Raw genomic sequence first — 19660 nt, forward strand, 5'->3', positions numbered from 1 at the left:
GAATTGATGGACATGTTTGCTAATAAATACGTAACATATGTCTTGTTATCAAAACAAGTTAAATAACAAACGCTACATTCTGTAACGCGAAGTACTGAACAACACTATCACCTAGCTCACCTTTTGATACTGCCATTTTAATTGACATCTTGTCACACTCTGACGGTCTGATAGCTAACCTAACTTTTAAGCAGACTTGTTTACACGTGATATAGTTAAGGTACTGTTTTCAAGTCCTTAAAATGCAATACGGTAGATTTACTATTGACTCTGTCAAGGGGTCTTTGCACTGAAGATAAACAAATTTATTCTAAAACCAGTTGTTGGCACGATATGGTTTTTGTTCTTCGTGAATTTCAATTGTGATTCTAACCCCTAACGGGAGGGATTGTGATTAATTTATATATGATGATAGGACAACTAAATAGCGTATTGATAATACTGTCAGCAAACGTATTTACAATACCTAAAACTGGTGTGTATGTGTTGATAACCTTATATTCCATCATATAACAATTATCCTCACCTTGTCTGCTTCTGTTCTGTATAGTACCAACCTTGTTCCTAGTAGACTTATGGATTACAATTTGTCCTAGGAGGATTCTAGATCCAACTAAAATACAATTTGTCCTAGGAGGATTCTGGATCCAACTAATTTACAATTTGTCCTAGGATGATTCTGGATCCAACTAAATTACAATTTGTACTGTGACTACATGTGTACTAGTATAACCAATGTGTTTATACGTGTATTACATTGATTATTTTTCGTTTAACCTATGCTGATGTAAATATAGCATCAAAGAAACCTACAAAGATGTCTTCCGTTTATGTTCCTCCAATTAACCAGAATACAAAATTTCTGTGTTGCTACTCTTCATATGCCGTTGATGAAGACAAGTCAGTTTGGACAGGTAACAATTTAGTTTGTGCTCATTCAAAAAAAGACAACCAGCAGCCATGGTGGGCAGTTGACCTACAGAATGTTTATGATGTCGAAGTTATAAATATTTATGGCCGCACAGATGGTAGGTATTACTTTTTTAACTTTTTTTTAATTATAAAAATCAAGTAAAAGAATTTAAACGAGATGAAATTTTATTCGTTTGAAACGTGAACAAAATACACTTATTTGTACAGCTTATCTTCAAAAGTGCTGATAATATAATGTGCATTCCAATCTGAACATGAGTACCCCACTCAAAAAAGGACCAGGATTGTGAAAGGGGGCGTTCATAAACTAGGCAACAAGTCTGAACAAACGCAGTAAAGGTGGACATGATTGACCTATATGGCTCCTTCGATCTTTTAAAGCTCTACAGCAGAATTGATTCAGAACCTTCTGAAAGACAAAGGAAATTCTTTAATTTTACTTTCAGATATATTAATGATGTTCTGTTATTCATTAATCCATATTTTAGTCAGTACTGGCATTTACAAATTAGCAGTCATTGTATGTGTATGCTGTTTCTCAGATACATGCTCTGTATAATTGTTGTCTAAGATATCAAATTTGGTTCATAAACTCAATGTTGTGTTATGGGTTGAGATCAGTCTTTCTTTAAAATAAAAACGTTGCCTAGTTAATAAAAAAAAAGCTATCAATGGTACTTGCATTTTGATTTGATTCAAACGAACACTATCATCAACATCATAAATGATCGCCATTTTTCTACGTGACGTTTGAAGGACTACAATTCAAACAATCTTTTTTTTTTTTTTTATAAATTTAAACAAGCAAAATGAAATATTTTTTTAAAACAAATGGAAACCAACACATAATTTCTTTGTAAAACGTGTTATAAACTAGAAGTGAGAATGACTGATATAATTCAAAATGGCGTCTCTGTAAAAGATTTACATAGCTTTACATGACTTCAGATAACGTCTAGCTTCACTACAAATGAAACATATGTATGAAAACACATAATGTACATGCCCCTCAAATTACTTTGAGACAGCCACATTTGATGAGATCTTGACATGACATTATAGCTCCTACAAGCCTTGACCAGTATGGTACCATATATCATCAAGATTTTTCCAGCCAAAAAATCTTGTGATTGCATACCTTTTTTGTACGCTACAAGGTTCGTAGGTTGTAGCAATGGATCTCAAGTTGGAGTCAATTGTTCTTGCTTCTGTTAGTCCGAGGTACTCTGACGTCAAATGGCTGGGTTTTTTTCTTCAGACAAGCTATATGTGAAAAGTGTCTTAATACGAGAAAATAAAGGATGACAGGTATATGAAATTTAAATAAATGAAGAGAAAAATAAAAAAAAAATGAACAAATTGATGCCCGATTTATATATTGATCAAAGGTCGTAAGAGGGCTCCAGAAGCAACGCAGCAGCGCATCCATTTTTGATGGGCAAATAACCACTTTATGATGTGGGACGGCCCCAGCTTGTCTGGTAAAACAGCCACAGATTTTATATTTCCCACTAACGTTTGTAACGGAGGCAAACAGTTTGTTTACTTGAAGTCTGTAAACATTTGATTTATTAATTATTTTTTCTTAATAAAGTATATTTTAGAAACTTTCAGGGCTAAAGTAAAATAATCAACATCCGTGTAATAAAGAACACATATTTACTTGACTCTTGTTTTTTGGCTGACACCAACACATACATTACTAAGTAAATAACTTTCTAGATATTTGTTTCAAGGAGCCAGGTACGTGTCCTATTTTGTAAATATAAAAAAGTAGATGTGGTATGATTGCCAATGAGACAACTATCCACAGGAGACCAAATGACAGAAAAATTGGCAACTTGCTTGTTTCAATGAACAACAGAAATATCTTCCCTAGTGAATACTTGACTCAACGAACCAAATGCATACCTTAGTTTTTGTCTCAACTGACCTAATGCTAGCAATATTTCCACATGCTTGTCTCAACAAACAAAATACTAATCTTGCTTTATAAATTTTCCTGAACAATTATCAAACTTTGATGTCGAAGTTTTCATGCCAGCATGTTCATGTAATATATGGAACAGTTTATATCATGGCGATCAATTCCAATGTCACTTCCAGGCTACAGCAAGCCAGCATATCACTATCACTTGTCCCAATAATACAGAAGGGAGGTTTGTCCGAATTAATCGTAGAGATACTAAAGTTCTAGTAATTTGTGAAGTGGAGGTCTATGGCAATCAAGTAAACAGTCTCATTAAAGCAGGTATTAAAAAAAACAATAATTGAAAATTCAGGACACAATTTAGTCCCCCATCATTAAGGAGTAATAACAAAGAATGGTCAGAAGGAAGATTTTTGGATTTAAAGTCATCAGAAACGGTGTTATATTTAAGCTTTAACGTTAAACATATATATTCTATAAACATGTCTTTATATGTAGATCGTATTACTACGAGTGTATAGTAAACGAATTAGGAATAAATGAGCACTCAGGTAATCCCACATACAAAAACATATCATTTGACAAGGATGAGATTTTGGCGAATCATAAGTCCTTCATGGCTTTAATGAACATTGCATTGAACAACAAATCGGAGGACTTACCTAGTTTGTATTGGATACCTAAACTTCACAACATTCCGTACAAACAACGGTACATTGCCGGCGCATCTGTATGTCCCACTAAAGAATTGTCCATTAGATTGACTAAAATTTTGTCCGCAGTGAAAGAGGGTCTTCAGAAATACTCTGAAACTGTTTACTCGCGTAGTGGTATTAATCCTATGTGGATTCTTAAAAACTCTAAAGAACTCCTGGATATTTTAAATTTAGGTCTTTTTCTGAAATTAGTTCTATCAAAACTTTTGATTTTTCAACCTTGTATACCATCATTCCCCATGTGAAATTGAAAAACCGTCTAAAAGAAATAATCCACAATGCTATTCGTCATAAAAATGGTAGCGTACGCTATAAATTTATTTATTTGGGATACCATAAGGCATATTTTGTTTATAGTGAACAAACGGGTAAAACATGCTATCTTTTGAGGATAGTTGTCTCATTGGCAATCATACCACATCTTCTTTTTTATATACAGAAGAACAAGTGATCAGTATGCTGGAGTTTCTTATTGACAACATATTTGTTGAATTTGGAGGTATACTTTTTCTACAAATTGTCGGTATTCCTATGGGAACGAACTGCGCGCCTCTCCTAACTGATCTCTTCTTATTTTCATATGAATCGGAGTTCCTTCAGACACTTGTCAAAAACAAGAAGATCAAAGAAGCCAGGTTGTTAAATTTCACTTTCAGATATATTGATGATGTTCTTTCCATTATCAATCCGAACTTTTCTGATTGGATTCCATTAATATATCCACCAGAACTAGAAATTATAGAGATAACAGACACGGCTTCATCCGCCTCATTTTTAGACTTGTACCTCGAATTTGACATACACAGTCATCTCATTACCAGAATCTATGAAAAACGAGACGATTTTGAATTTGAAATTATCAATTTCCCCCACCTTAGTAGCAATATACCAACTTTACCTGCATATGGAATATACATTTCCCAACTTATTCGGTATTCAAGAGCTTGCAGTTTCTACTCAGACTGTGTAAAACGTCACCAGTGTCTGAGCAGAAAGTTGATGAACCAGGGGTATGTCGAAGAACGTCTCGTCCTTTTTCTAGTAAAGTTCATCGGAAGGTACCAAGAACTTGTTGATAAATATTCCGTATCACCTTCACAAATAATACACGATGGTCTTGAAGTATAGATTTTGCGTACTGACGTTGTTTATTATCTTAATAACGTGTTATATTATTCTTTTCTTTGCCTTTATTAGTATTAATTTTACTGTTAAGTCTGTTTTTTGTGATATACATTTGACGCTACTCTGAACTTATGTATCCCGGCATACTTTGAACCACACTATTATTTTATTTATTATTATAACTTTTACTGTTAAGTTTGTTTTTTGTAATATCTATTTTACGTGACTGTATTTATGTATCCCGTCATACTTTGAACGACAAAATTATTTTATGTCTACCTGGGCGAATTTCAAACGCGCAATTTTACACCAGTACTTAAAACCTTCCATCCTTTATGGGTGCTTTTTACATAGATAAAAAAAATCGTATAATATAAGCAAAATGAGGATGTTAAATTTGATGTATGCCTTTTTGTGCTTCTTCGTTGCATTTGTTGTTTTTATAGTGATTAAGATGATAACACAATGTTGACTGCTGTACCCCTATTTTTGACATTCTTTGTTTTGTTCACGCATCGGTTACAATATAATGGAATTTGATGCGACTGTGATTTTACTTTTTACATGTACTTTACTAATTCTTTTGCAGCTGATGTGAGAATACATCCACTAATTACAATGAATTAATCAAAGGACAGCTGAATAAGATGTAAACCCCCCATGTATTTATTCTGAATTTGTATGAAACGTAGCTCCTAGTAGTTAAACATTCAACGCATAATCCGCCTATCAATATAATAGATACACAGTATCATATGTTTATGTCTCAAGTACATTAACTTGTAAGCGTCCCTTCTTGTTCCAATTTTAATCGACACCCGTAACTTGACCAAACTAAAAGGTTGTTTTAAACAATTCTCCATTTACAGATCAATATTTAACATTCACAGATTCAAATACTGTAATACATTTACAGATTCATATTATTCATTTACAGATTCAAATATTACGTTAACATATAAATATATTATACATTACCAGATTAACAATAGACAATGATTTACATCATGAGTGAGTTTAAGGCTCCAAATACTCATTTCTGATAACCCTTATAGTGGTCTGCAACGAAAACTTACGTTATTATGTACTCCTTGGGGTCTCTGATATTGATTCAGGCGTATTGTCTCCTCGAGGAAAAATAGCACTAAATATATAACTTATGAATATGTCAAAATAGTTAACGAACATTTCTATTTTTAGGTCGGGTAAGGACTGCCTATGCATGTAGATATATCGGGTACGGATATGTAGCTCCTGTCATATAAACATCTGTAGCTAACAGTGACATTTACTGTACAGCAATATGCTTGACAAATACAGCCTGTACTGCTGCATAGTATGACAAGAACACACATGTATGTACACTGAAAGGTGAATGTATGGATGGAACTCAGTCATATTTATTCCAAGACAACAACAATCTTGTTTTTTCATTCAATAAAACATCAGATGGCCACCAGCTTTACATCCATTTTGAAGTGATGAAATTCCAAAAAGCAAAATAAACTTTTGTAGATTGTGTTTTTATAATGACAACTTTGAATAGTACAAACCAATATATTTAAATAAAATTCTACTTTAAGAAAAAAAATAGTATTGTGCTAAATACCTATATATATTTACATGTACCAGACTTGAAACGTGTATTTCGAGTGAATCACTCCATTTTTGTATTGTAAAACTTTTGATTCTTTATTTAACATGCGATGGCAGTGGCAAAACTCTGCATTTGCAAAATATATTGAGATAAGACAACTTACAAACAGCAAATATAAACCCACATATACTACTTAAAGAGGACAGCCTAGCCCTCCCAAAGACGAAAAACTGCTCGGTGTCCAAGTGTAATATATGACATTCGATCTTGTTTTCTATTCCAGATCAATTAAAAAATATATATCACTACCAGGACAGCAAGTAAATGCAATATATAGAATGCCCAGACTAATAAAATGAAGAAAAAAACGAAAAGATACAAATATTCGACCGTCTCAATCCCACCTGTTTGTGCTGATAGAAATATTGTTTACATTACAAGTAATTCACAAATAGAATTAATAAATGAACGTTGAAACCAACATTATTCACATTGCTTGAATTTACTATAGGTCGTTAGTTCTCTCGTTTTTAATGTATTTTAAAATAATAACCAAAAAACGGCAAAATTTTCTTATAATTACCAATTCAGGGCAGCAACCCAACAAAGGGTTGTTCAATCAATCTGAAAATTTCAGAACATATAAATCTTGACCTGATTAAAAATGTTATCCCATGTCAGATCTGCTTTAAATGCTTTGTTTTCAGAGATATAAAGCCAAAACCTACATTTTAGCCCTATTTTCAATCTTTAGCCATGGCGGCCATCTTGATTGGTTTACCGTGTCACCGGACACATTTTGTAAACAACTAGATACCCCTATGATGATTGTGGCCAAGTTTGGTTAAATTCGACTTAGTAGTTTCAGAGGAAAAGATTTTTGTAAAAGTTTACGGATGACGGACGCCAAGTGATGAGAAAAGCTCACTTGACCTTTCAGGTCAGGTGAGTTAAAAATGAGACTGCAATGCAGTGCTTAGGCCAAAATTTATACATTGGTCTATATATGGGCAAAATACTTTTATTAAAGTGACCAAATGTCAGACTAAACCTAAAGGCAGACAGAAAGATTCTTTCTTCTTGAGCAAATTATTGTCAGCCAATCTTTCAAAGAGCAAAATACTACAACAGAAAATTCCAATCACAATCTAACTCTTTGATACTATGCATAAGAAATTTGAAAAATTAGGTTAACATGAGTATAATTCTTAAAAATTGAATGGCTTTCAGACTTGAATAACCTAATCATTTAGAAAAATAAGATTGCCCATTGTTGAATGTTAGAACAAAACTTTACTAAGAAGTTTTCCCAATGGAAATTTCTTATAGTATTTCACTTTCCTTGCCACGATATTTATTTTCCTGGGGTAATGGGAATCATAAATTTTCAAGCCCTGGACATATGTTAGCCAATAAAAAATAAAAGATAGATTTTAACACAAAATCAAAAAGACATGATTGTATAAGGAAAGATGTTCTTCATTTCAGGATCTGGGAATTCTTTTTCGAATTTCGGGATGTCGGGATTTAGATTTCTTTACATTCAGGACCTCGGGATATCATGTTTATAAGGCCGGGACTTCGGGATCAAGACCTCTCCATCCCCACACACACACACCATTTTTCAATTTCTTAAATATGTAATATGATATAATTACCCTCAATACACTAAAAAAAAAATCATAAGAAAGGACTATTTTATCATGAAAATATTCATCTAAATTATTTATTTACAAATAGAACCTAAATAAAAGGGAATTTCAAGGTAAATTACAATGACTAGTATTCCTCCTTTGGCAACCTTCTATAACATTTACCCAAATATCGTTTTGCAATAATTTGTTAACAAAACATCAATAATTTTATATTTTATAGTCTTTTACTTAAAAAAAGCAATCGAAAAAAAATAATCTGGCCAAAATTTTTCATATTTGGTCTATTATTACAGAGAATTGATGTTAATACATGTAATAGTTTAAAAATGTTTTTTGTGATTAATGTATCTATTTGTGTCATTTTGTCTCTTGTGGAGAGTTGTTTCATTGACAATATTACCACGTCTTCTTTTTTGTATGTATGGTATATGTTTGGATAAATACGACATATTAACACGGGTGTAGACACGTCGGATCAATCCAAACATACGTAAACCAGTGTGTTCCGTACAGTAGACATGCATAAGGTAAATAGTTTTTACTTTTGCGCAGACATGTTTTATCTAACCAAATATACCTTTATATATATATATATATATATATATATATATATATATATATATATATATATATATATATATATATATAACTCGTCTAAACATCAACCCAACAATGTTAGATCTGTAAATTTGCTTTCGCAAATTTTTGGTTCTTCCCTCGCCGGGATTCGAACCCATGCTACTGTGATATCGTGACACCAAATCGCCTGCACTGCAGCCGTCCCGCTAGACCACACGACCACCTGGGCTCTCAAAAAAAGAGCTTTCGGTGGGCATGTGTTACCTTTCCACGTCAGTTTTAATCTAGCGGCGTACTACAGTACATGATATATAAGGCATGAAGATGTTATTGTTACAGATCAGCTAAATTATCTATAGTAAAGGATCCTACAAATTAATGTAAGATACAGTCACAGAAAATAATTATATTCATAAGTACGTCTGAGTCAGTGACAACCCTACAACAGATGTATCCATCGGATCGCCATCAATGATGGTGATACATGGCTGTGTACATAATGTATATATATATATATATATATATATATATATATGTCTGCCTATGTGTAGTGACAACTGCAAATTATACCTTGTCCATCGGATTTCTTATGATTAAGAAATACCAGGCCTTAAAATATGTATAAAGTGCCTAGAAAATCAACCTAACGATGTTAGAGTAGATTTGATTCGTAACTTCCTCCCCGGCGCCGGGGCTGGAACCTGTACTTTATTTTCTAACTTCTACGACAACACCACCTTGCATTGCGCAGAGACCTTATCCCCTCCTCTAACTCTAGCTTATAAAAATAAGCGTTCGTTTCGGGAGGTGTTACCTTCTTGTAGGAATTAAACAAGGATCACATATACAATACACGAAGTATTTATTTTTAGTGTACAGCAATGGTCATCTACTCATCTCTTCAGTATAATTGCAGGATGCTAATCTATTTTTAGAAGCATACAATCACTGTAAATAAATATATGTATATGTCTGCCTGTGTGTAGTGACAACTACAAATTATACCTTGTCCATCGGATTTCTTATGATTAAGAAATACCAGGCCTTAGAATATGTATAAAGTGCCTAGAAAATCAACCTAACGATGTTAGAGTAGATTTGATTCGTAACTTCCTCCCCTATATATATATATATATACAAGTCTAAATTTAAAACTACGTTCAAACCTAGGATTGCATGTGGTAAAAACCGCAATTTTTATACGTGTGCATGGAAAACAAATTTCGTTGTAGAAGGGTCTAAATACAGCACAAACAACATTTTCCAAAAGACCAAAAAAGTGAAAAGGTATATTTAAACAAAACGCATTTGACTAACAGGTCGAACAACTGATGTTCTTTAACCCTGCTGACTGCCATTGGCGATTGCCAAATAAAAGATATATATATATATATATATGTCGTGTTCTTGTAATTTATGAGATGAAACATACTGCAAACTACAATACATGTATACATGCTACAGAAAATTTGTAAAATCAAGGATTTTAAAAAATGCCTGAATTTGCAGGAATTTTGCGTCATCAATTAACTGATTAATTTCAGTGAATTTGTAAAAAAAAATATCTTTTTTATTTAAAAAAAAATCAGTTTATATGTTGCATTTCGGTGAATATAGACAATGCAATTTCCCATATAAACTCCCTTTGCCGCTAAAGCTGTGATATTTTTACTATGAAGTTTCGTAAAAGACGGTCAAAACATAAGGCTGTGACGCATATTTTCAGCATTTATATGCCCCGAACTTAAAACGTTTGAACATCTACTACAATTCTATTTAACCCCTACTTAAGGTCTTTCTCAGAATTTAATTTCCCCTACTGTCATGTGTTTTTATAAGGGATGCCAACTCTCTGAAGATTCACTAATCGGGTACTCGGTGGATTTACCGAGCGATACTCGAGTACTCGCTCGGTAAAACATAATAGATGAAAACAGAATTCTACACTTTTTTGAACATGTATTGTTGTTCGTTGCCTTATGAACGTCAAACTCTCAACATTATTACCTTGGACTAAATAATAGTTCAAGGAATTTGATATTATAAATAAAAGCCCATTTACTCAATTTGATAATTTTGTTAGCTGTCAATAATATAATCAAGTCATTAATTAATATATATGGACAAATGAATACTCAAACAACAGTATTTGGGAATCGTATCAATTACATTTGATAATTAACAAAGGGGTGATGATTAGTACTTACTGATGCCCTCCATCATTTTCTGAGGGCCGATATAGGGTGCGACGAATTTTTTTATCAAATTTGTCTTGGACAAGGCGATTTCTCAAATTTGTTAGGTAATTAATAGTCCTGTTATTGGAAATATATGTTCTGGTAGTACAGAGCCAAAGGTTGGGGAATGAATAAGATTAGCTAAAAGTGTAAGCATTGGAAAAGTGCTCTTGGTCATATATATTATTCCTCTGTTTGGAGGAATTTTAAATAACCAATCATTCGAGTATTATTTTGGTAATCTATACTCGGTTCTACCGGGCGATACTCGAGTACTCGAGTACTCGTTGACATCCATAGTTTTTATCCTGGTAGCTTTCCCAAGTTATGTTTCTATAAAATATGAGTATGAGAATATATGGGAAACGGTACGTAAACAAAACAAAACATTTATAAATATTATATATCTCCCTAAATGACGTGTGGAAGGTGAACCAGCTGTATTTACAAAGTGCAAACTAGTTTACAGAAGTTACATTCAACAAGTATGATATCAATGTAATCTTTTATGAGCCTCGTATATACTAAGTGAGCAGTTTGAACAAAACAAACTAACATATTGTAGAAATATGGTTCGGTCACATACGTCTTAAAATCGATGGTTTTTAATGTATGAAGAGCATGGTACTTTTTTTACACTAAGTTTTGTATTCTAATTGGAGGTGGCTGAGAACATGAACATCCCAAACTTTGGTGAAACTTTGACTATCAGTCGGAGAAAGACCAAAATAACCCCGGTGTATATTTAATACAAGTATAACATGGCCTTACTACCAATGATCACACAGAAGAAACACACTAGAACCCAGTGATTCCCTGTGTTTGAGTCCGTAAGCCCTTACTATTAACAATCTCATATCTTTTCTTAAATCTGATTACGTGTTTTCCGTTTGTGATGGATAGGATTTTGTAAAATGTGGATTTTCTTGAAAGAATAAATTTGAACGAAATAAGTGTGACAGTTGTGTAGCACTTAATGTCACACACAATAAAAAACATAATGTCATTTTTTTTTTAAATCACCTATCTAATTAAAACATTAAGTGAAATATTACACTCATAGTTTACTCGGCCAAAATGTAGTAGAAATTAAGAAAATTTTGTCAACTTTCTCTAAAATCTAATTTGGCGTATTTTGAGTATACTGTCAACATTTTGCTAGAAAATCACAAGTCACAACATAGATATAACTTTCTTACGTGTATATTCCTCGACTCGTCGCACTTTGTATGATAAAAGAATGGAATTAGTATTTTGGGTAAAAAAAGTCACTTACTGGAAGCAATCCTTTAAAACAAGAAAAAAACAAACGAATTAAATAATGCAAAAATCAATTAACAAAAACTAGTTATGACAGACAACAACCACTCAATTACAGGCGTCTTCTTTTTACATAAAGAGTATTGCGGGTGTAGCGCAAACTTTCCTCTAACACCGTGTTAAAGCGAAAAATAATAGCGAAATATAAATAGCAGTTGGAAAATACATAGCACATTATATGTGTTCTATAGATTGAACCAAGTTGTGACAACACTTTTTTAAAATTTTAAACTATATAAGGAGATGTAATTGTTGTTTGAATGTGAATTAAATGTTTTTTCAAATGTTCACAATACAGAGGAAGCTCCTGTAGCCTTTAGAATATTAGTAAGGGGTATGTTTCTAGTTGTCTGTTATTAAATTATTTCATTTTGGCGGTGATATGTAAAATAGACACTTTAAAAGGTCAGACGAAAAATATAGAAAAAAAGCATATATTTTACTAAGAATGAAACAAAAAATCCTTTATTTATCAAGTTTGAAAGCGCGACGATGCGTGTCTTTGCATTGCTTTATATTTGATTTGCAACAAAATACTGAACTTCATGATTACAACATCAAAAAGAATATCCCATGTTGAAATAACGTAGAAAATAAATCTATTGAAATTCGAAGTATTTTCAAAGGAGCTTCAGAATACCTTTATGAAAACAATCAAGTTTAAAATATTCAAGTATTTGAGACGGATTGTTACAGGTGGTTCCTTTTCTACATTATATATTTTGTTTTATCAATCAGCGTCTAATCATAACAGTCAAATAAAAGGGAATAATTTTAAACGCATTTCCAATAGTTTCTTCTTCAAAACTCTTCATGCCTTAACTCATGCGCATCCAATCAAAACAAAGAAGTTATATATTGATTATGTAGCATTAGTTGGAAATATTGTCCAATAATATAGTGAAAAACGCATTTGTGATGATATGCGAATATCTTGTAGGATTGCTGTTTCCATTCATCTACTTTGGTAATGTTTTTTTAATTATTTCATTGATGTACATTCATATTGTAGGATAACAGTATTTTACATTTTTAAGTTGTATTATCTACGTTATAATTCTATCAACCTTTGGAAACTAATGCCATGAATGTATATGCAAAACTTCCGAACGTTTCCATTTCAAAAACGTGCCCGATACCCTAACACGTGTCTATTCTGCCAAAATGTCTGCATAAATCCAAAATATCCCAAACTGCTTAGTTAATTGCTACTTGCCGAAATATGTCCACCTGAAAAACCAAGAACGTCTTTAAACTCTGAGCTTTCATCAGTGCGGTCAATAGTGTTTTCAACAATTCAACACGATTTAAGGCAACGAGTTTTGCCAGATTCAATATACACAGTACATTTGATATTTTTTGTTTTGGTATGCACAAAAGTAATTCTTATATGTATTTTGCATGAAATAAAGAGAATAAAAAGTTTCCAACCTTATATAATGTGTATTTAAAATCCATGAGTGTTACCGAAATAAAACAAGGAATATTGCAAACTTAAATCATTAGTGCTTTTGCTTATCATATGAATACAAACACTTACGACTTGTTTGGGTTGTTCTGTGCCATGCCGTTTTTGAATCATAACGCGAAAAATCAGTTTCTGAAGCCGATAAGGTTTTATAATAGTCATTTTCGGGGCCCTTTTGATCTTTCTTTTCGATGTGACCAAAGGCTCAGTGATTAAAGCCGTTCTTTGACCTTTAATGGTTTACTTTTACAAATAGTGACTTTAAAGGAGAGTTTTCGTATTGGCATTAGTACGACATCTTTATTTTTTCCAAAGGGTTGCAGTAGCATAAGGAAGTACTTTGTTGTTCAAACAACACAACGAATGATGATTATGTATTTTATAACTGTTAATCAAATTATAAATACTTATCGCCTACACTTATACTTTTAGGTAATAGTTGATGTATTGCTTATTAAATAGAAAATGATAAATATATGTATGACGTCCTCAAATGCAAATTTTAACAAAAACTTGATGAAATTACAATTTTGTCCCAAAATATTCAGACGACAATCCTGTAAAGGAGTAAGGGCATTAAGGCCTACTTTTGGCCCAAGAAAATAAAATGTTTGATAACCATTTCAAATTGACACATAATGTTTAGAAATGCATAGGGTCAAGAAATATAAATGAAAAACATAAAGATTTTTTTCGGAAGACGTCACAATTACGTCATTATATGTACGGTTTTCACAAAAACGTTAAAAAATACAGAATTTATGCAGTTTTCTGTCTTTATTTCCGTTGTGGAAACATCCTGCGCATCCTAGAAACAACAAAATAATTTAACAGAAGCTTTATTACAACTATTGGCATAGTCTCAGCAAACATAAAGTTGTTTCTTGGGTTCGCACATACTTTTTCAATCTAAAATATACTTAAAATTTTATGAAAAAACAAGGAAAATCACGAAATTTAACAAAATATGCAAATTAGGTCATGATTTGTTGCCATGGTAACTTGTTCGATGTCAAATTTGTTTTGTTTTTCTTAGTACCTTATACCTTAGTCAAGGTTTTGGTAATTTAAGAATATGTATGATAACTTTTAAATTTGCAGTAACTTTTGGGCCAAATAAGGGCCTTATTGCTCCTACTAGATAACTCATTCAATCCAGAATCTCCCAAACCTCTGGATACCATCATTTCTATTAGTAGATAATGGAATTGTTATGTGTACTGGATTTAAGTACATATAGATCAGAGTTCTTATTCCTACTAGCAAATATTGAAATTGTAATTGTAATAAGAGGATTCTGTATCCAATTGAATCATATTTTCAATGTGTATAACTTTTTTTATCAATGTGAATATACGTCTATATTCATGTTTATTTTATTTTAGTGTTTGCTGATGTAAATATTGCTTTAAAGAAACCTACAAAGCTTTCTTCTACTCACGTACCTACATATTATCTCTGTTGTAACTCTACCTATGCAGTCGATGGAGACAAGTAAAATTTGGCGTATGATAAAGGCGATTTTTTGTGTGCGAATTCAGCCACAGTAGATAATCGGCAGTCATGGTGGGCAGTCGACTTACAAAATGTTTATACTATAGAGGGGATATATATTTTTGGACGGACATCTTATGGTCGTAAGTGTGACTTCTTTCAGGTTTTTTAATAATTTTACAGAATGACTTTCAAATTTTTATCAAGTTAAGCGATATCAACCAGACGTAATTTAATTGGTTTAAAAAGAAATTTATTTTTACAGTTTATATCATGTATATTCAAAAGTGATAGCCTAATGTGCATTTTAAATATGAACAATCCCAAATACTTACCTTACTATGTAGATACTTGTCTCAGGAAACCTTGAAACTAACTTTCCGTAGAGGATACATATTTCAACTAACCAAATACTTACTTTGCTTATAAAAAAATACCAACCATACTAAGTGAATACTTGAAACAAAGAATGAAATATTAACTATACTTAGTTGATACTTGTCTCAACAAAACACATACTTACCTAACATAGTAAGTAATTGTCTCAACGAAGCAAATACTAATCTTTATCTAAATATACTTACCTCAAAGAACTTAACACCTGCCTTATGTAATGAATTCTTGTCTCTACGAACCAAACGCTTGCCTTATGTAATGAATTCTTGTCTCTACGAACCAAACGCTTGCCTTATGTAATGAATTCTTGTCTCTACGAACCAAACGCTTGCCTTATGTAATGAATTCATGTCTCTACGAACCAAACGCTTGCCTTATGTAGTTGATTCCTATCTCTACGAACAAAACACCTGCCTTCTTTGGTAGATTATTATCTCTGCAAACCAAACACTTGCCTTATTCAGTGGATTCGTGTCTCTAGAAACCAAAACACTTGCCTTATTTAGTAGATTATTATCTTTGCAAACCAAACACTTGACTTATTCAGTAGATTCGTGTCTCTACGAACCAAACATTTGCCTTATTTAGAAGATTCCTATGTCTACGAACCAAAACACTTGCCTTCTTTAGTAGAATATTATTTCTACGAACCAAAACACCTGTCTTCTTTAGTAGATTATTATCTCTGCTAACCAAACACTTGCCTTATTCAGTGAATTCGTGTCTCTACGGACCAAACACGTGCCTTATTCACTGATTTCCTATCTCTACGAACCAAAACACTTGCCTTATTTAGTAGATTCTTATCTCTACGAACCAAAACACTTGCCTTATTCAGTGAATTTGTGTCTCTACGGACCAAACACTTGCCTTATTCACTGAATTCCTATCTCTACGAACCAAAACACTTGCCTTATTGAGTAGTTTCATATCTCTACGAACCAAACACTTGCCTTATTCAGTGGATTCGTTTATCTACGAACCAAACACTTGTCTAATTGGTATCACCAGCCTAGTAGTCAGCACTTTTGTGCTAACATGAATTATCATTGATATGGTTATATTTATAAATTAACAGTTAACAAAATTTTGAATTTTTGAATTACTTAGGCTTTTCTACCTCAGGCATAGATTACCTTAGCTGTATTTGGCAAAACGTTTAGGAATTTTGGTCCTCAAAGCTCTTCAACTTCGTACTTTATTTGGCCTTTTTAACTTTTTTTGATTCGAGCGTCACTGATGAGTCTTTTGTGGACGAAACGCTCGTCTGGCGTATATACAAAATTCAGTCCTGGAATCTATGATGAGTTTATTTACAACCACTGGGTCGATGCCACTGCTGGTGGAGATTTATTTCCCCGATGATATCACCAGCCCAGTAGTCAGCACTTTTGTGCTGATAAGAATTATCATTGATATGGTTATATTTATAAATTGACTGTTAACAAAATTTTGAATTTTTGAAATACTAAGGCTTTTCTACCTCAGGCATATATTACCTTAGCTGTATTTGGCAAAACTTTTAGGAATTTTGGTCGTCAATGCTCTTTAACTTCGTACTTTATTTGGCCTTTTTAACTTTTTTTTATTCGAGTGTCACTGATGAGTCTTTTGTAGACGAAACGCGCGTCCGGCGTATATACGAAATTTAGTCCTGGTATCTATGATGAGTTTATTCCATAGATTCCTATCTCTACGAACCAAAACACTTGTCTTATTTAGTAGATTCTTATCTCTAAGAACCAAACACTTGCCTTATTTAGTAGATTCTTATCTCTACAAACCAGATACTTGCCTTATTTAGTAGAAACACTTGCCTTATTCAGTGGATTCGTGTCTCTACGAACCAAGCACTTGCCTTGTTTAGTGGATTCGTGTCCCTACGAACCAATTAATTACCTCAATTAGTCATTATTACCTAGATACTGTTTATCGATTAAATGTTTACATAACTTGCAGATACTTATCTCAGCGAACCATAATCCTATCTAGATTAGTGGATTATTCTCTTAACGAATCAAATGCTTACCTTACTTAGACGGTACTTGTCCTTACACACTACAATACACTAACCATTATTATTTGGTATTGGTGTCAATTAATATAGTTATAACAATACTTTATATATGAGTGTCTCATTTTGTAGATATTTCTTCTCAAGGAACCATTAGTCTTGTATCAACAAACTAAACACAAACAAATATTTGTAGATACGTGTCAAATCAGTAAACTTCTACAAGTAATATAATAACTCCATATTAAATATGAGCTTACTCTAATACTATCACATTTTTCAGTTGAACAACTGGCCAATTTGATGTTGAAGTTATCATGCCATCATGTTCATGTAATAGATGGGGCAATTTAGATGTAGGAGATGTATTTCACTGTCACTATCAGGCCACAGCAAACCCGAGAGTCACTATAAAGTGCCCCCCTAACACTAGAGGGAGGTTTGTCGGGATTAAACGTAGAGATTCAGAACACCTTGCAATATGTGAGGTAGAGGTCTATAGTGATACCATAAACAGCCTCAATAAATCAGGTAATCAGAAAAAGCCAATCTTCAATATCTTGGAAATTTATTGTACATTTTAAACGAACATCAAGGAAAAAATCAAAGAATGGTCTGCAGAATTTGGATTATTGAATCCGTTAAGATGACATGCTCTTATAAGAAATAGATGTAATTAAACGTTAAAATCTACTATGGACATGATGGATCATTTTTACAAACAGATGTATAAAATGTATCCTTTCTGTTGCAGTTGAATTAAGCTTTTGTAGACGAAACGTGCGTCTGGCGTATATACAAAATTTAGTCCTGGTATCTATGATGAGTTTATTTACAGATTATGTTATACATTTACAGATTCATATTCCACATTTAAAGATTCATATCATACATGTACAACTATACATTATACATTCCCAGATCACCGTACTGCAATGTACAATCATGGCTAATCTAAAATATGCATCACAAGTTGGTTAAAAGCTTAAAATACAATTCTTGTATAATCACTAACTCACTTATATGTTTCAAAATCGTTAACAAAAACCTTGGTAAATATAAAACCGAAATATGACATACCCTGCACATTGTCTCCTCTGTCAGGGGGAGAACACTCACTATGTAACTGAAGGCTATGAAATCCCTTGCAGGTCTCTGATACTAAACATTCGTATTTTTCAATTTTATGATAGATTTTTTTTCTATTTAAGATTTTTCAAGGATTGAAACTGCCTATGCATATGGATATATCGGGTTCGGATACGAGGGTCCTGTCATGGAATCATCCGTTGCGAACAGTAACATTCACTGTACAATAATGTGCTTCACAAAAACAGCCTGTACTGCTGCAGAATATGACAAGAACACAAATGTCTGTACACTGAAAGGTGAATGTTTGAATGAAACTCAGTCATCTTTATTCCCAGACAACAACAAAGATGTATTTTTCATTCAATAGAACATTGGGACGTGACCAATTCTGTATCCTCTATAAAGTGAAAAAATTTAAGCAAAGACTCTTTTTAATTATTTTTTTTAGTATTTTATTACACCTATTTAAACAGTTTAAATAATAAAACACAACAAACATTTCTAAACAAATATTTGAGAAAGGATTTTTACCTTTTAATAGATATCATGTGACACATGTGATAATGGATGCTTATTTTAGTCAAACAAAGGATTTTGTTAGAGAAAAATAGGTGATTGAAACCTTTGCTTCCTCATATCTTTAAAAAAAGATGGTTTTGCTTTAATATAACGCTTTATATATGATTTAGCCTGTGTTGAAAATGTATCTTCATACTTAAAGTTATATCAAATGTGTATCGTTTAATGCTAGTTTTCATAGAATAAAACTTTTTGCTTCATTTCATTGCTTGAATTATTGAATTTAATGTGAAAAAAGTAAAATCACAAAAAATACTGATCTTCGAGGAAAATTCAAAACAAAAGTCGGTAATCAAATGGAAAAACCATAAGTTCATACTCCTGACTTGGTACAGACATTTTTGTGTGTAGACATTGGTGGATTGAGCCTAGTTTTAAAGCTAGATTTTCCCCAGCAGATATTGCATATTTATATACTCACATATGAAGAACAAAGGACATGGGGATAGAATGGCCAATTAGAAAACTCTCCAGAACAGATTTGAGAACTCAATCATTATTATTTCGATCAGAACCCTAACAATG

General features: G+C 32.6%; 1 protein-coding gene across 1 annotated transcript; it reads left to right on the top strand.

Annotated features, from left to right (window-relative positions):
* Nucleotides 1–817: 817 nt before the first annotated feature.
* LOC139526192 (fucolectin-5-like) lies at nt 818–15058 on the top strand. Its single transcript, XM_071321319.1, has 3 exons — nt 818–1028; nt 2966–3184; nt 14946–15058. The coding sequence occupies exons 1-3, from the start codon at nt 818–820 to the stop codon at nt 15056–15058; spliced, it is 543 nt and encodes a 180-aa protein (XP_071177420.1).
* Nucleotides 15059–19660: the final 4602 nt, after the last annotated feature.

Source organism: Mytilus edulis, chromosome 6, assembly GCF_963676685.1.
Source record: "Mytilus edulis chromosome 6, xbMytEdul2.2, whole genome shotgun sequence".
NCBI lineage: Eukaryota > Metazoa > Mollusca > Bivalvia > Mytilida > Mytilidae > Mytilus > Mytilus edulis.

What these genes read in the sequence shown, in the direction of transcription:
- LOC139526192 (XM_071321319.1), top strand. Translation starts at nt 818, where the DNA reads ATGTCTTCCGTTTATGTTCCTCCAATTAACCAGAATACAAAATTTCTG. An exon ending in TATTTATGGCCGCACAGATG is followed by an intron (nt 1,029 to 2,965) that starts GTAGGTATTACT and finishes TTGATGTCGAAG; the next exon opens with TTTTCATGCCAGCATGTTCA. An exon ending in AAACAGTCTCATTAAAGCAG is followed by an intron (nt 3,185 to 14,945) that starts GTATTAAAAAAA and finishes ATTTTATTTTAG; the next exon opens with TGTTTGCTGATGTAAATATT.